Raw genomic sequence first — 20,214 nt, 5'->3', positions numbered from 1 at the left:
CAAGAAATATTAATATATTACCTGCATGGTCCTCTATCGTTGTTCTCCAAAAAAAGTCAGACTTTCAATGAGCTCATTAGAATCCTAAGACACTATTTAGGAGGAAAAAAACAGGAACACCCTTTTGTTCCTCTTTAGAAATAATCTGCAAAACAACTTCTTTTCCCATGCTTCAACTTCTTAAACGAAACATATGGCCTAGTATGAAAATCAAATGAATTTTCTAAATGAATGCATGAAGGCTTCATTCATTTATATAAAATTTTATTTGTTACACAATGATTTTATATGGAACAGGAATAAAAAGTAGCTGTATAATAACTAAAATGACAAACCAGATAAACCCTGCAGTGACCTCTTGTGGTGAATCTCGACAAGATTGACTTGAAAATTGGCGCCAAATTTGTATTTTAGTAAAGAAAGACTGAATCACAGTTGCATTGCAGTAAAAATGTAATATTGTGTATTGAATTGAGTTATAGAGATGTGCACCATATGATATACATCCAGAGTTAAACAAGCTGAAAATGCATGACATTCTTAAAATACTTAAAACCTACTAACTAACCATTAAAACCATCTAACCAACCTAAAAAAACAACCCACAAAACAATGTGAATGATGTAAAATTAAAGTCAAAAGATAAACATGATAAAACATTGAAATGCACACAGACTACAGCACAAATGAAACACGGTTAAAATGAAATACTGTAAAGACTACAGTGCAAATGAAACATGATTAAAACAAGAAAATACTGCAAAGACTACAGTAACTGCATACAGTTGGATGAGAGTGATACTAGTTGAGATATACTGTGATATACTGAGATATACTGTACATATCTGTTTCATTACATCTGTAATAGACAGAATAATTTGTATAAATTCACACAAATAACTGATTTTGTGCAATTCTTAGTTTGATGCTTGTTTATATTTGATGCTTGTTTATATGTCCTAAATCCTCCTGTGTTATTATGCAAAACTTAATTTTTTTTTTTTGTCTTCTTTGCACTGCCATATACAAAATTAGTTATATAATGTTAAAAAACATTAACAACTTGCGTGAGTAATGGCAGCTCAGTTGCTTGTGCGTCACCTGAGCTCATGAACGCGTGACGGTTGAAAGTGGCGTTTTATGTCAATTTTCAATATAATTTTTGTTTACAGGTAAAAACACATACTGTATGTATTTTGAATGATTGAAATTTAATCAACTGGAGTCGTCGTCTAATCTTTGTGTGGATTTTGAAGCGTCAGTTTCAGAGGTAACGTTAAATTGAAAGTGGATTTTATAGCCTGACAGAGATTATTCTCATTATTCTTTCCAGGATTCCCTTATTCTTTCTCTGTGCCCATCTGCTTTTTCAGTTCTTCGTATTGATTTTCCTCCACTTTCACGACCTCGTAATCTTTGTCTTTCTGAGGAAGCTGCTCATACCCTCCCTCTGCTTCTCCTGTTGGCTTTTTTGAGCCTTCTGAACTCAGCGTCTGGTACACCTCAGCTTTGACGTTCTTAAGAGCCTCGTAACCACCTTGACCTTCACTTTGACCCTCTCCAGGTCCTACTGTGTGGTACACACCCTCCTCCTGCTTCTTTTGTAGGGGTTCGTAACCCCCCTCGGCCTGGTCCTTGCTCTGGCTCTCGCCCAGGGTGTGATAAACCCCCTGATCTTTGCCCTTGAGTTGGATTTGCTCATAGTCTCCACCTGTCTTCTTGTCTTTATCCTGGATGGGGCTTCTTCCACGTCTGCGTTTCAGCGCGACCAGCAGGATGATCAAGAACCCGAGAAAGATGACAAACGCCGCCACCAAGATTGGCACCAAGTTTGCAGTATCTGATCCTGAGATAAACAAAGAGGATGCAAAAGTAGCGTCAAGTGAGAATTGAAAGTGATTCTATGTAAAATATACACGAAAAGTAAAACGGATCATAAAGCTTTGCATCCGTGTGTTTTGACATGAAACTTTTCGGTGTCACAGGCGCTTCAAAAACAATTTCTGCTATTGATTACCACAAAAAAATACTCTATGCTCTTCCTTCATCTTGCAAGAACGTACTAAAATTGTGTTTACGGCAGGGTTACTACTGTTAATTTCGAAAAACAGTGTTTGTCACTTGAAATAAAATTAAAACTTATTTTAAATGTTCACATTTACAAATAAGGAATAAAATGACAAACAGCAAAATAATGGAAACCTTAACTAATATAAATAAATAAAAACAGTAAAGTGCATTTAAGTGAGTATAGTACCTTTGCTGATGAAATGGTGGCTGAAATGAGAGAAACCTTCCCCGCATTTCCTCCGGCAGATGAACTTTCCTTCTTTGTTTAATATATACTCGCCGTTTTCAGGTAATTTTACGCGTGCGTGTGGATCGTCAAAGTGTATGTTATACCATTCATAGGATGTGCATCCATCAGGACAGTGAGGACAGGAACACTGCAGATTGTTAGCAGACACTGAAATCACTGCAGAAGGAGGTCCACCTGTACAGCAGAAATAAAGACTTGGTGCAGTGATGATTTCAGATATATATATATAGTTTTCTTATACAACGGTATTTACATGTTGCCTTTATTTCATACTGGATTTCAACTGGTAGGCAGAAAAAAAATCTAAATAACAATTTTCTCCCCCTTTATTAAAACAATAAACTCTACCATCTGTAAATGGGTTATTTTTAGACAATGGTTTTGTTGATCACACAATGATAATCTGATGTTTTTATGAATGTGTATCTGTGAGTAGACACGTGTTAATGGCTTCAATTCAGTGGCTGTTTTAAAGCTTAACAGGGGGCCACATGGGTTAAATAACCAGAGGAAACACATCCTGATTAGACCTGATTCATTCCAAATTCATTCCAAAAAAGGGCTGGACAAAATTATTGGCACCCTTTCAAAATTGTGGATAAATAAGATTGTTTCAAGCATGCAATGCTCCTTTAAACTCACTTGGGGCAATATAAGTATATTGCAACCAATGGCACTGTAGCTAATCTCCCCGGGCATGGACACAAGAGAAAAATAGATGAAAGGTTGCAGTGCAGGATAGTCCGCATGGTGGATAAGCAGACAAGAAGCAGAAATTCAAGCTTTCCTGCAGGTTTAGGGTGCATCAGTGTCAGCGCAAACAATCCGTCAACATTTAAATGAAATGAAACATTATGGCAGGAGACCCGAGAGGACCCCATTGCTGACACAGGGACATAAAAAAGCAAGACTACAGACTTTGCCAAAATGTACTTGAGTAAGCCAAAATCCTTTAAGGAAAATGTGTTGTGGACAGATGAGACCAAGATAGAGCTTTTTCGTAAAGCACATCATTCTACTGTTTACCGAAAAACAGAATGAGGCCTACGAAGAAAAGAACACCTACAGTCAAATATGGTGGCGGTTCAAAGATGTTTTGGGGTTGTTTGGCTGCCTCTGGCACTGGGTGTCTTGACTGTGTGCAAGGCATCATGATATCTGAGGATTACCAAAGGATTTTGGATTGTAATGTAGGGCCCAGTGTCAGAAAGATTTTTGCATCCAAGATCTTGGTTCTTCCAGCAGGACAATGACCCCAAACATACTTCAAAAAGCACCCAAAAATGGATGGCAACAAAGCGCTGGAGAGTTCTGAAGTGGCTAGCAATGAGTCCAGATCTAAATCCCATTGAACACCTGTGGAGGAATCTTAAAATTGCTGTTGGGAAAAGGTGCCCTTTCAATATGAGAGACCTGGAGCAGTTTGTGAAGGAAAAGTGGTCCAAAATTCCGGGTGAGAGGTGTAATAGATGGTTATAGGAAGCGACTGATTTATAGCCTATTTCACCCTTTAAAAGGCTTTCTCCACTGCTGGCGTCCAATTCACCTTTCTTCGGCTGCCCCTTCCTAGTCAGATCTGTCAGGGAGGCGGCTAAAGAGAAGAAGTAATACCGATAATACCCCGCCAACCCCAAGAAAGCTCTTACCTGGGTCTTGAAAAGGGGCCTCTGGGCCTTCTGGACCGCTTCCACATTCTTTTTTACCAACCTGGTAATCCAGGTACTTCGCTTCCGAAAGCGCAAGATGGCATTTGCGGGGTTGGCGGTGAGCCCAGCCCTCCGAAGTTCTGAAAGCACCCTCTGCAGACACTCCAGATGGTCCTCCCACGTCTCGGAATGGACAACCATGTCATCGAGGTAGGCAGCTGCATAGGCCTGATGGGGCCACAAGACGATGTCCATCATGAACGTGGTGTGTGCCCCGTGTAGGCTGAAGAGAAGGGTCCAGTATTGCCAGGGGCCACTAGGGGTGGAGAAAGCAGTTTTAGGTTTAGAAGATTCAGAGAGAGGTACCTGCCAGAATCCCTTGGTGAGTGGAGATGTACCAGGCCCATCCCAGTTGATCCAAGTGTTTGTCCACCCGGGGCATGGGGTATCCGTCAAAGTCTGAGAGCTCGTTAAGACGACGGAAGTCATTGCAGAAGCAGATGGTACCATCCAGTTTTGAGGATCATGACCTGATCTCCAGGTTGGAACTCCCGTGGTTGGGCTGCCCTGTTGTAGTAGAATTGTTGGGTCTGCTGTACCTTGCTAAAGTGCTCCCGAACTAGTGGCATAACCCGGTCTATCTGCTCCCTCATCTTTCTGGCATGCTCAACGACAGTTCAATAGGCTGCCGGCTGCTGCTCCCAGGCTTCCTTGGCGATGTCCAGGAGGCCACGGGGTTGCTGGCCAAAGAGGAGCTTGAAGGGGGTGAAACCAGGGAGACCTCCCAAACCTCAAACAGGACGTATGGCAACATCAGGTCCCAGCAGCCACCCGCCTTAACATCTGTTTCAGTGTCTGGTTGAACTGTTCCACTAAGCCGTCAATTTGGACATGATAGACTGTGTTCCTCAACTGCCTCACCCTCAGTAGCCAGCAGAGGTCAGCCATTAGCTGGGACATGAAGGGGGTATTCTCACCTCAAGATCTCCTTGGGAATGCCAACTTGGCTAAACAACAGAAACAGCTCCTTCATTATGGCCTTATGGGAACTGCTTCTGGATAATGGGTGGCATAGTCGACAACCACCAGGATGTGTTCATGGCTCCAGGCAGACTTCGGCAGCGGCCCCACAAGGTCCATCCCGATGCGTTCAAAGGGCACCTTAGTGATGGGTAGTGGTTTCAGTGGGCTGGTAGGAGGAGTTCTGGGCGACATCCTCTGGCAGTTTTGGCAAAACTCCCGCTGTCCCGTGCTGGGAGCAGACGAGATGGTCACACTCCTGGACCACCTTCGAGGTAAATGAGGTGTGTGTGTGTGTGTATGGAGTGCTTGAATGAATGATTACTTAATGTAAATTACTTAATTACTTAGTTTTTTTTATGTTATTACATAACAGAGATATGCATGTATATTATAAAGAACATTATGGCACTATGTGCAAAAAATATTTACTTTTTTGTAAGTAAACGCAGTATTAGTAGTTCTGTAGTAATAAAAGCGTGAGGGAATGCAGCTGTTATAGTGATTACCTATAATCTTTAACTCCTGAGCATCAGAATCTCCTTCCAGCCATGCAGCTTGTTTGTTGATGTGACTGAAACTGTAGGTGGCGTGGCAGCTGTACTTGCCGTTATCACTTTGTGTGGCGTGGGAGATGGTGTATGTGTCTTCAGATGAGCTCTTGATTACATTGTTATTCTTATAGAAGATGGCTTTGTCCACCTTCGGTCCACCCCAGACGACACACTTGAGAGCCACAGGCTCCCCCTGCAGCGCAGGAACGGCCGGAGGATCCAACATCACCCTGACCTCTGAGACACAGAGCAAACACAGGTCAGACCGAACATCCTTCATCTACTGCTTCATTTAAATAACCAGTCAAATTAAGATGTGACTTTTGTGGCTTTTAATTCAGGTTTGTTTGCTTTGAATTCATTATGATGCCAGCGCAAGGCGCAAGGAAATAAATGATTTAATACAATCTTTAATGATCAGATTTGTCTTAATGAAACAAGCGAGTCAACAGCTGCTATACAATACGAGTATAGAGTATAGAAACTGATCTTGAGAGACTTTGGTATCTTGGCAAATCTGAGCACAGTTTGAGACATTGATGAGATCTTTTTTAACACTTTAAAGGATGCACATTTCTTTCAGTAAAATATCTGAAATGCAGGAGACTGCTGTTTTCAGTTGAGTTTTTGTAGATGTTTCTTTCTTAGAAAAAGTTTTCTATAAAAGCCAGCACTCCGCATAGTGAATAGAGAAGTGGACAGAAGTTTCAGCAGAGGAGGCGTGCGGTTACTCTGTGTTGTAATGTGATCCCTTGTTTGTCAATCCCTTACTATAATGTAAACCTAGCAAAAGAGATGCTGAAAAGTGGTAAATTGAACACCACTGACTTTGAAAACAGTCAAAACATTCTTGAAAGTATCTCTTTCTGTCTTCCACAGAAGAAAGTAAGTCATACAGGTCTAGAATTTGTATCCCAAGCTGCCCACAGGTGCTGAAACACAACAGGAAGTGAAGTAATGAGTCACCTGTCTTTTTCAGCGTCACAGCATTGCTACGAGGAACATCTTTCTTTTTCTTGCACCAGAAAGTGGCTCTTTCTGCCTCCTTAAATTCTGCAAATATAACAGCTCTGTTCATCTTCTCATCAACATCGACTTTGAGAGCGAAGGTGCTCACTCCCCTCAACACAAAACAAGACCAGTCCTTCAGATCATCATCTGCCTGCAGCACCAGGTGTCTTCCATCTCCTTTGGTCATCACAGCACCTCCTGCAGCTGGAGAGAGCTGAGCGAAAGGCTCTAGGTCTGAGAGAGAGAGAGAGAGAGATCATGAAAAGCAGCAGGAGGAACAGATGATCATGAAGGATTAGGATGAGGGTCATACCCAGCACAACGAGGTTGAACGGGTGGCTTCTCGTCCCGGCCTGCTCACATTCATACTGTCCATTGTTTTCTGGTGTCACTGCAGTAAGAAGCATTAAATAATCCTTATGTGGCTGTTGTTTTCCGGCATAAAACCATTTTGTTGATTTATTCCCGTTTTCACGGTTACAGATCAGAGTGACGTCATCTCCAACAAACACCTTTGGGAAGTTTGGCCGGAGAGACACTGAGAGAAAGAAAACAAACATACAAGTCTGATTCCGGATAAGAAACATGAATGATTGACCTCAATTGAAAACCATAGTGATTTAGTGCTGTCTGCTGTGCAAAAAAAGATGACTGGAGTGATTTACAACTGGAGAAGTTTGCTTTCCTTAATTAATTGAATTATACATGTGTGCATTTATGAATTAAATAAATGCACAAGTTATTTGTTTAAGCTATGCATTTATAATTATGCATTGTAAAGTCATAGTGAAAGTCAATGTGACATTAGATGTCACACTGAGTGTTTGCTCAATACTGCCTTCATAGTAGATTTAATGTGATTAAATATGTTTTTTTCTTTACTGTTTTTTTTTTTAGTTTCATCTGTAGAAGTGTGTGCAATGATGTGGGTATTTACCTGTTGGTTTCTGTCCCTCACCTTCCCTTATGAGAGCCAACAACACTGTGGAATATAAGGTATTGAAGAGTTACGTGTTCGTGTTGTGCCGTGTGTTTCCTCTCTATCTGTTCTTTAGCACTTTCACTTCTTAGTCACGAGTCACTGGTTCCTGTCACCCGTCAGTCGTCACCCATTCCGCAGTCTCCAATCGGTCAAGACCACCCTTAGATAAAAGAGCACTCCAGACCACCCACAAGCCCCCCATTTTGTTGCTGTTAGTGCCACCTTTTTGTTTTTTTAGCTATTCTTGAGTATTTAGGTGTGTGTCGCTTGCCCACTCTGTATGTGGACAAGTGACCGGCACACCGACCACACCCAGTCCGTTTTGAGTCTTTATTGACTTCACTGTCCAGGTACATTTACAGCAGTGTCCAAAAACAAGATAATCTATGACCAGATCATCTGAGATGTCATTAAAAATGTTAAAATATAATTTCTGTATAACTGGGTTTTATTACATATCTCTCTGGAAGACTGGTCTTTTGCAACACACAAGGGTGAAATATTCCTGAATGATGACTAATAATAATATTAATTTAAACAATAAAAACAATCACCCAACAAACTTAATGACATATTTTGCTTTCTTTGAAGAATTATATACTGTGTTGTATATTTATCTTACAAAAGGAATTAACTGACAGTATTGTGCATCATGAAAGTTTGTAAATGATGCAAAATATTGAGTGCAAGAACCACAATTATTTAAAAGTGGTTTTTGCATACATTTGAAAAACATTGTTGCATGTAAAAATCGTTTGTGACACTGTAATAACAATCTGTTTAACAGCATTGTCATATTAGTGCAGGCATAGCCGAAAAATAATATATATATTAATGTTTGATGTGATGTTTGCCCGGAAAATGGTCAACATTTATTATAATTTAATGTCAGTGTATTGACCAGACAAAGCTTGTTGGATATTTTGCCTTCTTGAGTTAATTGAAAGCTGTTTTAATGTAGCAAAGAACAAGAGTTTCTCAAAACATGCAACACAGAATTCCACAGAATCTGATCTTACCTGTTAGTAACAGCAGAGACCTCATGTCTATCAGCCGAGCCGAGCCGATCTGTGCTGTCTGTCAGAAAGAGACAGTGACCATCTTATGGACAGAACTCATGCGCAAATGTTTCCTTAGTTGAAAAAAGACACAATTTTCATACGTCTTCCTTTCTTTTTACATTATGTTGCCTTCGTCTCACTTCTGACCTCTTCTTAATGTGATTGCATCGACATTTTGGAATGTTTTGATTATTATGCATTTAACAAAAATACTTTCACTTTTGCTTACAGACTTCCCAAAGAAGTTTTTTTTTTTAATGTTACAGTCTAGCCTAGACTACACCTTTCGAAAAGGGTTTATCTTCGTGGTTTTCTTTTATCTTGATGCTTCGACAGACTAGTCGTTTGTTTTAAGCGCACTTAAAATGAAAACATGTGAAATCCAAACAGGACCACTTTATCACTTTATTGTGAATAAATAAATCGCGAGACGAACCCAGTCAGTCGCACTTAAAAGTCTGTCTCAAAATGTGTTAAATACAAGAAATATTAATATATTACCTGCATGGTCCTCTATCGTTGTTCAGACTTCTAAGTCAGACTTTCCATAAGCTCATTAGAATCCAATGAAACTATTTAGGAGAAAAAAAACACCCTTTTGTTCCTCTTTTTTTTCTTTTTTCCTTTACCTCCCACTTTAGAAATAATCTGCAAAACAACTTCTTTTCCCATGCTTCAACTTCTTAAACGAAACATATGGCCTAGTATGAAAATCAAATGAGTTTAATTGTGACTGTTTTTTCTGCTGTTTTCTTTTTTGACTTGTATTTCCAGACTGCATTCACATTTTAGCTTTTTAAAAGTTATAAGTGTCTTTTTTTATAGAAATATATTTAACCATATATACCAGTGAATTTGGACCGGAACCGAGAAAGAGACCAAGGCTTTATTCATTTATATACAACTTAATTTGACACACAACCATTTTATATGGAACAGGAATAAAAAGTAGCTGTATAATAACTAAAATGACAAACCAAATAAACCCTGCAGTGACCTCTTGTGGTGAATCTCGACAAGATTGACTTGAAAATTGGCGCCAAATTTGTATTTTAGTAAAGAAAGACTGAATCACAGTTGCATTGCAGTAAAAATGTAATATTGTGTATTGAATTGAGTTATAGAGATGTGCACCATATGATATACATCCAGAGTTAAACAAGCTGAAAATGCATGACATTCTTAAAATACTTAAAACCTACTAACTAACCATTAAAACCATCTAACCAACCTAAAAAAAACAACCCACAAAACAATGTGAATGATGTAAAATTAAAGTCAAAAGATAAACATGATAAAACATTGAAATGCACACAGACTACAGCACAAATGAAACACGGTTAAAATGAAATACTGTAAAGACTACAGTGCAAATGAAACATGATTAAAAGAAGAAAATACTGCAAAGACTACAGTAACTGCATACAGTTGGATGAGAGTGATACTAGTTGAGATATATTGTGATATACTGAGATATACTGTACATATCTGTTTCATTACATCTGTAATAGACAGAATAATTTGTATAAATTCACACAAATAACTGATTTTGTGCAATTCTTAGTTTGATGCTTTTATATTTTATTTATATGTGATGCCTTGTGCTTTAGGCCTAAATCCTCCTGTGTTATTGTACAAAACGTATTATTTTTTTTTGTTTTTGCCCTGCTATATACAGAATTATGTTTCTGAATTCTCAAAAATGTGTCTGTATGAGTGAATCGGTGTGGCATCTGTAATCTTGTTTACTATAACTATTTGTATGTGTAGGTTTTATAAGCTTATATGCTTTCATATTAGGAGATTATTATTTTATTTCTTTCTCTGAATCACTTTAAAGTCGAAGTGTGTCTATTTCTTCACGTCGTGCTTCGGTGTCAAAGTAGAATTGCTAGTTTGGTATTAGATTTTTCTCCATCGATAATTTACAGAATAAAGTGATTCTTATTTTGACAAATGTATTTTTTTGAGAATACTATCGTAACCTTCATTATAGGAATTACTCTACCCCCAAAAAATAAACGTATCATTTATTCCATTCCAAATGTATAATAATTAGCTATATAATATACAAATAAAACAACAACTGGCGCGAAAATGGCGGCTCTCTTGCGTGTGCGGCATTCTCGCGAGAGTTTCATTACGTGCTCGCGTCACCTGAGCTCATGAACGCGCGAGCGACGGTTGGAAAGTGGCGTTTTATGTCAATTTTCAATATAATTTTTGTTTACAGGTAAAAAAATATATATATATATATATATATATTTTGAATGTTTGAAATAACAGCATTTTTTTACATACACCTGTCGTTTTGTTTCAAAAGACTGATTAATCAGCTGGAGTCGTCGTCTAAGCTTTTTGTGGATTTTGGAGAGTCAGTTTTAGAGGTAAAGTTAAATTTAAAGTCGTTTTTATGGACTGACAGAGATTGATGAAGATTATGTGTGTGTGTGTGTGTGTGTGTGTGTGTGTGTGTGTGTGTGTGTGTGTAATATCCTTTTAATCCTGAATTAGAGGAACTGTTAGAGAAAGTCCATTGTCTTCAGTGACTAAACAGTCATCTCATTATTGTGGTGCTTATTCTTTCCAGGATTCCCTTATTCTTTCTCTGTGCCCTTCTGCTTTTTCAGTTCTTCGTATGGATTTTCCTCCACTTTCACGACCTCGTAATCTTTGTCTTTCTGAGGAAGCTGCTCATACCCTCCCTCTGCTTCTCCTGTTGGCTTTTTTGAGCCTTCTGAACTCAGCGTCTGGTACACCTCAGCTTTGACGTTCTTAAGAGCCTCGTAACCACCTTGACCTTCACCTTGACCCTCTCCAGGCTTTTTTGAGCCTTCTGAACTCAGCGTCTGGTACACCTCAGCTTTGACGTTCTTAAGAGCCTCGTAACCACCTTGACCTTCACTTTGACCCTCTCCAGGTCCTACTGTGTGGTACACACCCTCCTCCTGCTTCTTTTGTAGGGGTTCGTAACCCCCCTCGGCCTGGTCCTTGCTCTGGCTCTCGCCCAGGGTGTGATAAACCCCCTGATCTTTGCCCTTGAGTTGGATTTGCTCATAGTCTCCACCTGTCTTCTTGTCTTTATCCTGGATGGGGCTTCTTCCACGTCTGCGTTTCAGCGCGACCAGCAGGATGATCAAGAACCCGAGAAAGATGGCAAACGCCGCCACCAAGATTGGCACCAAGTTTGTAGTATCTGATCCTGAGATAAACAAAGAGGATGCAAATTCATTCTAAAAATAAAAAGGAGAAGTAGCATGCTTGCACAGTCGTCAAGTGAGAATTGAATATGCACAAGAAGTAAAAGAGACCATGAAGCTTTGCACGCGTGTGTTTTGACATGAAACTTTTTGGTGCAACAGGGAAACAATTTCTGCTGTTGATTACCACAAAAAATACTCTATTAACTTCCTTCATCTTGCAAGAACGTACAAAAATTGTGTTTATGGCAGGGTTACTACTGTTAATTTAAAAAACTTGAAATAAAATTAACTTATTTGAAATATCAAAGTTTTAATAGATTATTAGATGTACTAGGTTGTTCATTTGTTCACATTTACAAATAAGGAATAAAATGACAATCAGCAAAATAATGGAAACCTTAACTAATATGATTAAAAACAGTAAAGTGCATTTAAGTGAGTATAGTACCTTTGTTGATGAAATGGTGGCTGAAACGAGAGAAACCTTCCCCGCATTCCCTCCGGCAGATGAACTTTCCTTCTTTGTTTAATGTATACTCGCCGTTTTCAGGTAGTTTTACGCGTGCGTGTGGATCGTCAAAGTGTATGTTATACCATTCATAGGATGTGCATCCATCAGGACAGTGAGGACAGGAACACTGCAGATTGTTAGCAGACACTGAAATCACTGCAGAAGGAGGTCCACCTGTACAGCAGAAATAAAGATTGGTGCAGTGATGATTTCAGATATATATAGTTTTCTTATACACATGATGTTATTTACATGTTGCCTTTATTTCATACTGGATTTCAACTGGTAGGCAGAAAAAAACCTAAATAACAATTTTCTCCCCCTTTATTAAAACAATAAACTCTGCCATCTTTAAATGGGTTATTTTTAGACAATGGTTTTGTTGATCACACAATGATAATCTGATGTTTTTATGAATGTGTATCTGTGAGTAGACAAGTGTTAATGGCTTCAATTCAGTGGCTGTTTTAAAGCTTAACAGGGGCCACATGGGTTAAATAACCAGAGGAAACACATCCTGATTAGACTTGTAATTGTTAGACCAATGCAAACTGATCCATCCTGACTTGCAAGCTTGAATAAGTCATTTCATTTTTCATGAATCAGACAAAAGAAAGGTTGTGATGGGTTGTTTACATTTTTTAGACATTTTTTAAAACTTGCTATAACTAAGATGTAAATGTTGTTAATATATTTCATATAAATGTAACATTTTTATTTTACAGTACAACTGTGGTATTTTATTTATATATATATATATATATATATATATATATATATATATATATATATATATATATATATATATATATATATAATTTGTGTGTATGTGCACTTGTTTATGTATGTAAATGTATCAGTAAATACTGCAAACTTTGTTTACTCTTGTGTGTGTATATATATATATATATATATATATATATATATATATATATATATATATATATATATATATATGTAGTGCTTTAATAAATGACCATATATTTGTGTAAATTACTTAATAATTGTTTCTTTATGTTATTACATAACTGAGATATGCATGTATATTATAAAGAACATTATGGCACTATGTGCAAAAAATATTTACTTTTTAGTAAAAGCAGTATTAGTAGTTCTGTAGTAATAAAAGCGCGAGGGAATGCAGCTGTTATAGTGATTACCTATAATCTTTAACTCCTGAGCATCAGAATCTCCTTCCAGCCATGCAGCTTGTTTGTTGATGTGACTGAAACTGTAGGTGGCGTGGCAGCTGTACTTGCCGTTATCACTTTGTGTGGCGTGGGAGATGGTGTATGTGTCTTCAGATGAGCTCTTGATTACATTGTTATTCTTATAGAAGATGGCTTTGTCCACCTTCGGTCCACCCCAGACGACACACTTGAGAGCCACAGGCTCCCCCTGCAGCGCAGGAACGGCCGGAGGATCCAACATCACCCTGACCTCTGAGACACAGAGCAAACACAGGTCAGTCCGAACATCCTTCATCTACTGCTTCATTTAAATAACCAGTCAAATTAAGATGTGACTTTTGTGGCTTTTAATTCAGGTTCGTTTGCTTTGAATTCATTATGATGCCAGCGCAACATTGCTGTGTAACCAATCAGCAAATCTTAAACTGTTATTTAAATACAATCTTAAATAATGTCATCAAGTGATTTAATTCTTTAATGATCAGATTTGTCTTGAATGAAACAAGCGAGTCAACAGCTGCTATACAATACGAGTATAGAGTATAGAAACTGATCTTGAGAGACTTTGGTATCTTGGCAAATCTGAGCACAGTTTGAGACATTGATGAGATCTTTTTTAACACTTTAAAGGATTCCCCTTTTTTTTAGTAAAAAATCTGAAATGCAGGAGACTGCTGTTTTCAGTTTCAGTTTTTGTAGATGTTTATTTCTTAGAAAACGTTTTCTATAAAAGCCAGCAGTCTGCGTAGTGAATAGAGAAGTGGACAGAAGTTTCAGCAGAGGAGGCGTGCGGTTACTCTGTGTTGTAATGTGATCCCTTGTTTGTCAACCCCTTACTATAATGTAAACCTAGCAAAAGAGATGCTGAAAAGTGGTAAATTGAACACCACTGACTTCATTCTTGAAAGTATCTCTTTCTGTCTTCCACAGAAGAAAGTAAGTCATACAGGTCTAGAATTTGTATCCCAAGCTGCCCACAGGTGCTGAAACACAACAGGAAGTGAAGTAATGAGTCACCTGTCTTTTTCAGCGTCACAGCATTGCTACGAGGAACATCTTTCTTTTTCTTGCACCAGAAAGTGGCTCTTTCTGCCTCCTTAAATTCTGCAAATATAACAGCTCTGTTCATCTTCTCATCAACATCGACTTTGAGAGCGAAGGTGCTCACTCCCCTCAACACAAAACAAGACCAGTCCTTCAGATCATCATCTGCCTGCAGCACCAGGTGTCTTCCATCTCCTTTGGTCATCACAGCACCTCCTGCAGCTGGAGAGAGCTGAGCGAAAGGCTCTAGGTCTGAGAGAGAGAGAGAGAGAGATCATGAAAAGCAGCAGGAGGAACAGATGATCATGAAGGATTAGGATGAGGGTCATACCCAGCACAACGAGGTTGAACGGGTCGCTTCTCGTTCCGTCCTGCTCACATTCATACTGTCCATTGTTTTCTGGTGTCACTGCAGTAAGAAGCATTAAACAATCCTCACGTGGCTGTTGTTTTCCGGCATAAAACCATTTTGTTGTTTTATTCGCTTTTTTATGGTTACAGATCAGAGTGACGTCATCTCCAACAAACACCTTTGGGAAGTTTGGCCGGAGAGACACTGAGAGAAAGAAAACAAACATATAACACACAAATCTTCTGTAATGGCTGTTTGTCTGATTCCTATTATGAAGCGTGAATGATTGACCATAACTGAAAACTAAAGTGATTAATTGTTGTCTGCTCTGCAAAAAAGATGACTGGAGTAATTGGAGAAGTTTGCTTTCCTTAATTCGTTTAATTATACATGTGTGTATTTATGAATTAAAAAAAAAGCACAAGTTATTTTTTTATAATTATGCATTATAAAGTCATAGTCATTCAGTCCTGTCTCTGATTTAAATTCTAACTGAAAGTTTTTGGGCTGCTTCTGTTTAAATGTATGCGTTGGTGTTTATTTATAGGCTGTGAGTTTGCTGTCCACTTTAGTTTTTGACTCTAAATGATGTGAAATGTGCCACAAGTGACCAATTATCTTGATGAAAATGAACCGGAGCTGCTGGTTTTTAATGTTGGAATTTTTTTTTTTTGAAGTATCTGTAGATCTTAAATTCATCTGGTTATTTTGTAGGAGTCGGGCCGTTGAGTCTGTCAGACACGCCCTGCTGCAACCACGGCAGAAATGACTTTGGACCGGGTTGGAAACTCATTACCCTTTATGAGGTACTTATTGTATAAAATACAGTTTAAACACGTGATATTAGAAATGATGTTCTGGAAATATCCACTGGGTTTTTGCTCAATACTGCGTTCATATTAGATTTAATGTGATTAAATATATTTATTTTTTACTGGTCTGTACCACATGTATTGTTTCAGTTGATTTCATCTGTAGAAGTGTGTGCAATGATGTGGGTATTTACCTGTTGGTTTCTGTCCCTCACCTTCCCTTATGAGAGCCAACAACACTGTGGAATATAAAGGTATGTAAGATTATTTAATATAAGATTATTTCTGGGCTAAGAATCAGCTTTTATTTTAGTTTGCCGCTGCCTATGAGACGACCACACCCAGTCCGTTTTGAGTCTTTATTGACTTCACTGTCCAGGTACATTTACAGCAGTGTCCAAAAACAAGATAATCTATGATCAGATCATCTGAGATGTCATTAAAAATGTTAAAATATAATTTCGGTATAACTGGGTTTTATTACATATCTCTCTGGAAGACTGGTCTTTTGCAACACACAAGGGTGAAATATTCCTGAATGATGACTAATAATAATATTAATTTAAACAATAAAAACAATCACCCAACAAACTTAATGACATATTTTGCTTTCTTTGAAGAATTATATACTGTGTTGTATATTTATCTTACAAAAGGAATTAACTGACAGTATTGTGCATCATGAAAGTTTGTAAATGATGCAAAATATTGAGTGCAAGAACCACAATTATTTAAAAGTGGTTTTTGCATACATTTGAAAAACATTGTTGCATGTAAAAATCGTTTGTGACACTGTAATAACAATCTGTTTAACAGCATTGTCATATTAGTGCAGGCATAGCCAAAAAATAATATATATATTTGATGTGATGTTTGCCCGGAAAATGGTCAACATTTATTATAATTTAATGTCAGTGTATTGACCAGACAAAGCTTGTTGGGTATTTTGCCTTCTTGAGTTAATTGAAAGCTGTTTTAATGTAGCAAAGAACAAGAGTTTCTCAAAACATGCAACACAGAATTCCACAGAATCTGATCTTACCTGTTAGTAACAGCAGAGACCTCATGTCTATCAGCCGAGCCGAGCCGATCTGTGCTGTCTGTCAGAAAGAGACATCTGATGGACATAAAGACGAGATGTGTGAAGAAGTTTGAGGAAGTGGCGATAAAGTGGTTTATAAGTCTTATTGCATTCAAGCTCAGATGAGTGTGTGCGTGCATTTTTGTTTAATCGGGGTGTTTTTTTCTTTTATGGCACATATGACAGTGGCCACCGCACCCTTCAGTCACACTGAGTCAGCAGCTCATTTCAGCTGTGTTTGTGTTCAAGCATGTAGCGCTGCTTTCCACTTGCGATTTGGTTGTTATCAGCCTTTGCTATTTACAGAATGTGTGAAGTCATGGTATGTAGATGGTCAGTGATCAAAAACCTAACAGCTTACACCCCAAAAATAAGCACATAAGAACGACTCACTTATTTTAGTTATTGTGTTATTTATTAATATACATTTTTTTTTCTTATTAGACCTTTTTTGTGACAATAAACTTTGCTTTTTATATGAATTTTGTGCATTCTTTAACTTTTAACACTTTTTTGCCTTAATGTTCATGTTAAATGCTCAGTGAAGTGTGATATTTATTTTATAGACGTGCTATTATTACATGTAATCTCAATTTAGGTGAGTTCATTAAATCTGTATTATATGCATGAATTGACAAAAACACTAGATGCATGTCAAGTATATATTTAAGGCCATACCCATTTGCATCAATTGCAATATATATATATACTGCTCAGAAAAGACAACAGAAAATATTGCATTAATGCATTAATGAAAGAATGTCTAATAAACTATTTGAAATGTTTATTACTTTGTTAGTACTGTTAAAACTTTTCAGCCTGTTCATAGTTAACTGTTTTGTAAATTGTCAGTTTTGGCAAAGCCACTGTTCTTTCCTGTGAAAGTGTTTCACGTCTCAAACTAAATTAACCACACTTAACCACACTCTCATTTTCACTAAGGACTTCTTTTTAGTGCGACATGCAGAAGCTCAGCAAATTTTTAGTATTTCCTTGATGTGAAGTAGAGAATAAAAGCAGACAAGTGTTGTTAAATGAACACTTGCAGAGTCATTCAAATGCATTTGGTCCAATCGTAGAGTATGTGGCCTATTTTTTTATTTTAATACGATTAACGAATTTGCACTCTGTTCTTTCTGACAGGAAGTCCCGCAGGTCAGTTATATCAACAGGAGAGCAAAGATGATATTTCGTATACAGATCACATCAACAGATTTCAAAACGACATTAGAAGTGAGTATGTTTGAGAAAGTGCACCACAATTCACTCTGCACAAAGGTCACACAAGAATGTCAAAAAAATGTGTTGAAGGTATACATTCATAATGTATATGTCTCAGTATTTCCCTTTACGCAGAGTCGCATCCATTACTTGTAAATAAATATTTCTAATGGCACATATGCTGCTGCCAGTTTCTTTCATAGTCTTCTAGGTCTCAAGTTCCCTATCTGTCAGTCGCTGTTAGTTATGTTGTGATGACAGGCCGGGGTCTTGCTTGCCCTGATTGGCTCTGTTCGCATTGCGAGGCATTGCCTCTGACAGTGCTGCGATCTCACCTCACTATCCTTTGTGGTGAAGGAAGTAGTGGATTGGTTCCTTTCACAGCCAGAAGCCACTCGTCTTCCTCCTCTGTCCTCACTACCCTCGATGGCGGGGCAGCTTGGGGGTGTGTAGACATTCCCCAGGTGGAGAAAACAGTTGCTGTGCTCTCGCCTCCCCTCCAGAGCCTGTAGGACTACAGCAGATCTTGCTGCCAAAGCCTACAGTGCTGCTGGCTAAGCTGCACACCATGGCTATCCGGCAGGTACACCAAGCCAAGTCACTAAAAGAGATGCACGAGGTTGGCACTGACCTGGGGTTGATGCAGGTGATGCCGCACTGTGGCCGGCTTTGGGTGATGAAGGTCACGTCGCAGTCCCTCAGGAAGGCGCCAGCTATGGCTCAACCTGGCTCAAATGCCGGATGTGGACAACGTTTGTTTCCTTGACCCCCCCCATTTCACAGGCTGGGCAAAACCCCATCTACCCCCACCCCACCCCAGCCCCGATGGCAGTCTAAAATACCCCTGTCTTGCACGAGAAGATTGCTGTCCTCCTGGCAAAGGATACAATCGAGCCGGCTACTCCAGCCGAGATGGAGACAGGATTTTACAGTCCTTACTTCATTGTGCCCAAGAAAGGTTGTGTCTTGAATCCGGCCTTCACAAGCTTACTTTCAAGATTGAACAGATGCTTGCACCGTCTGGCTCATTCTGGCCCGGTCGTGGAATCAGTTGTGCGAGCAAGGGCTCCAGCCCCTCAGCCAGTTGGGGTTTTGGGTCAGCTGGGAAAAGAGCAAGCTCTCTCCTGTGCAGAGAATCACTTTTCTCAGTGTGGAGTTAGACTTGAGTATGACGGTGCATTTGTAGAGCTGCGGGCTGGGCGACACCAAATAACTTCGCAAAATAGCTGCCTATCCCCTCTTCCAGTAAGTTCCCTATACATCAAACCGGTCTCTGGTCAGTCCCTTTACTTTCCCCGTCTGTAAACCTGTGTCTTCCCTTTGACAGTCTGCACCGTCTGTCTCTGCTGATCCTCCTTTCTTGGATAGGACCTGTCACAGAGGCTTAGTTCGTATGTTACACTGCCCCAACTGGGTCAGTCCATATCTGGGTCTTCACATGTCACCTCCCTGTGGTAGGATGTGGTGTCCGCAGCGACCTTTTTTGAAACGTTTGCTTCCTCATCGTTCTTTCAAACTGTAACAACAAATAGCAGAGAGTCAGCACTCTGGGTAAAGGTTGAAATTCCTTCTCTAAAGAAAATTTCTATTTCTATCTCAGGAACAACGGTTTGGCTCAATGGTGATGTAGTCACCAGTTGTTCCTGCAGGTACCAAGGAATTTCCTCTGGGACGATGTGAGCGTTACGACCTTTGCATGGCATTTGTCTGACACTCATTGCTTGTCAACATTTGCAGTGTTTGCAAGGTTGTAACAAGGTTCAGGTTGTGATGTTTTCCATGGACCCCAGTAAGTCGTCACGACATAACTTATATTGACTAACAGATAGTGAACCTCTTGGTTACATATGTAGCCCTTATTCCCTGATGGAGGGAATGGAGACGTTATATCCTCTTGCCACAACCTCGAACCATCACTGTGTGTTAGGGACTAGTTCTTGGCTCCTCAGGAAAATCTGATGAGTGGTTACCTATTTATTCCCGCGTGGGGAGTGGCTCGGGATTAGTTAACGACTTGCCAAATTTCATTGCCGTTTTCTCTTAATTAGAGTGAATCAGGGTTTCAAGCACATCGCAACATAACATCCATCAGGAAACAAGGGTTATATATGTAAGCAAGATGCTATTCTGTTCTGCTCTAATCTGTTCTGTTCTATTCTTTAATTTCTAAAAACTTTGGTCATTTTAACAATTTGTTTAAGATTCG

At 39.0% G+C, this 20,214-nt stretch overlaps 2 protein-coding genes and 3 gene segments (V, D, J or C); 2 read left to right on the top strand and 3 right to left on the bottom strand.

Moving 5' to 3' along the window:
• Positions 1–20,214, top strand: part of LOC122329698 — a 610,329-nt gene that overhangs the window by 464,985 nt on the left and 125,130 nt on the right.
• Positions 1–20,214, top strand: part of LOC122329697 — a 601,685-nt gene that overhangs the window by 462,567 nt on the left and 118,904 nt on the right.
• LOC122329696 overlaps positions 1–20,214 on the bottom strand; it is a 603,783-nt gene that overhangs the window by 467,183 nt on the left and 116,386 nt on the right.
• LOC122329678 (high affinity immunoglobulin gamma Fc receptor I) lies at positions 248–18,360 on the bottom strand. 8 transcript variants are annotated; one of them, XM_043226139.1, is made up of 9 exons: positions 18,344–18,360; positions 16,749–16,823; positions 15,901–15,945; positions 14,874–15,098; positions 14,516–14,794; positions 13,469–13,750; positions 12,246–12,482; positions 11,500–11,796; positions 9,677–11,400 (listed from the first exon to the last, which is right to left on the bottom strand). In XM_043226139.1, the coding sequence occupies exons 2-9, from the start codon at positions 16,771–16,773 to the stop codon at positions 11,192–11,194; spliced, it is 1,599 nt and encodes a 532-aa protein (XP_043082074.1). In that variant the 5' UTR covers positions 16,774–16,823; positions 18,344–18,360; the 3' UTR covers positions 9,677–11,191. The 8 variants fall into 8 exon arrangements, with proteins under 8 accessions (XP_043082076.1, XP_043082070.1, XP_043082073.1 ...); XM_043226141.1 differs by lacking the exons at positions 9,677–11,400; positions 18,344–18,360 and adding an exon at positions 248–1,564 and having other exon boundaries at positions 11,515–11,796; positions 16,749–16,878; XM_043226135.1 differs by lacking the exons at positions 9,677–11,400; positions 11,500–11,796; positions 12,246–12,482; ... (4 more) ...; positions 16,749–16,823; positions 18,344–18,360 and adding exons at positions 248–1,846; positions 2,258–2,494; positions 5,496–5,777; ... (3 more) ...; positions 8,553–8,610; positions 9,096–9,210.
• On the bottom strand, positions 2,505–5,136 carry LOC122329689. Its single transcript, XM_043226156.1, has 2 exons — positions 4,365–5,136; positions 2,505–4,282 (listed from the first exon to the last, which is right to left on the bottom strand). The coding sequence occupies exons 1-2, from the start codon at positions 4,406–4,408 to the stop codon at positions 3,406–3,408; spliced, it is 921 nt and encodes a 306-aa protein (XP_043082091.1). The 5' UTR covers positions 4,409–5,136; the 3' UTR covers positions 2,505–3,405.

The sequence above is a fragment of the Puntigrus tetrazona genome, chromosome 24 (assembly GCF_018831695.1).
Source record: "Puntigrus tetrazona isolate hp1 chromosome 24, ASM1883169v1, whole genome shotgun sequence".
Taxonomy (NCBI): domain Eukaryota; kingdom Metazoa; phylum Chordata; class Actinopteri; order Cypriniformes; family Cyprinidae; genus Puntigrus; species Puntigrus tetrazona.
Note: the sequence above shows the minus strand (reverse complement) of the source record. Positions and strands in the feature narration are given on the sequence as shown.

Coding starts and splice junctions, on each gene's coding strand:
- LOC122329678 (XM_043226135.1), bottom strand. Junction 6,786..6,864: donor GTTCAACCTCGTTGTGCTGG/GTATGACCCTCA, acceptor TCTCTCTCTCAG/ACCTAGAGCCTTTCGCTCAG. Junction 5,778..6,506: donor TGTGACGCTGAAAAAGACAG/GTGACTCATTAC, acceptor TCTGTGTCTCAG/AGGTCAGGGTGATGTTGGAT.
- LOC122329689 (XM_043226156.1), bottom strand. CDS start 4,408: ATGCCCCGGGTGGACAAACACTTGGATCAACTGGGATGGGCCTG. Junction 4,283..4,364: donor GATCAACTGGGATGGGCCTG/GTACATCTCCAC, acceptor CTCCACCCCTAG/TGGCCCCTGGCAATACTGGA.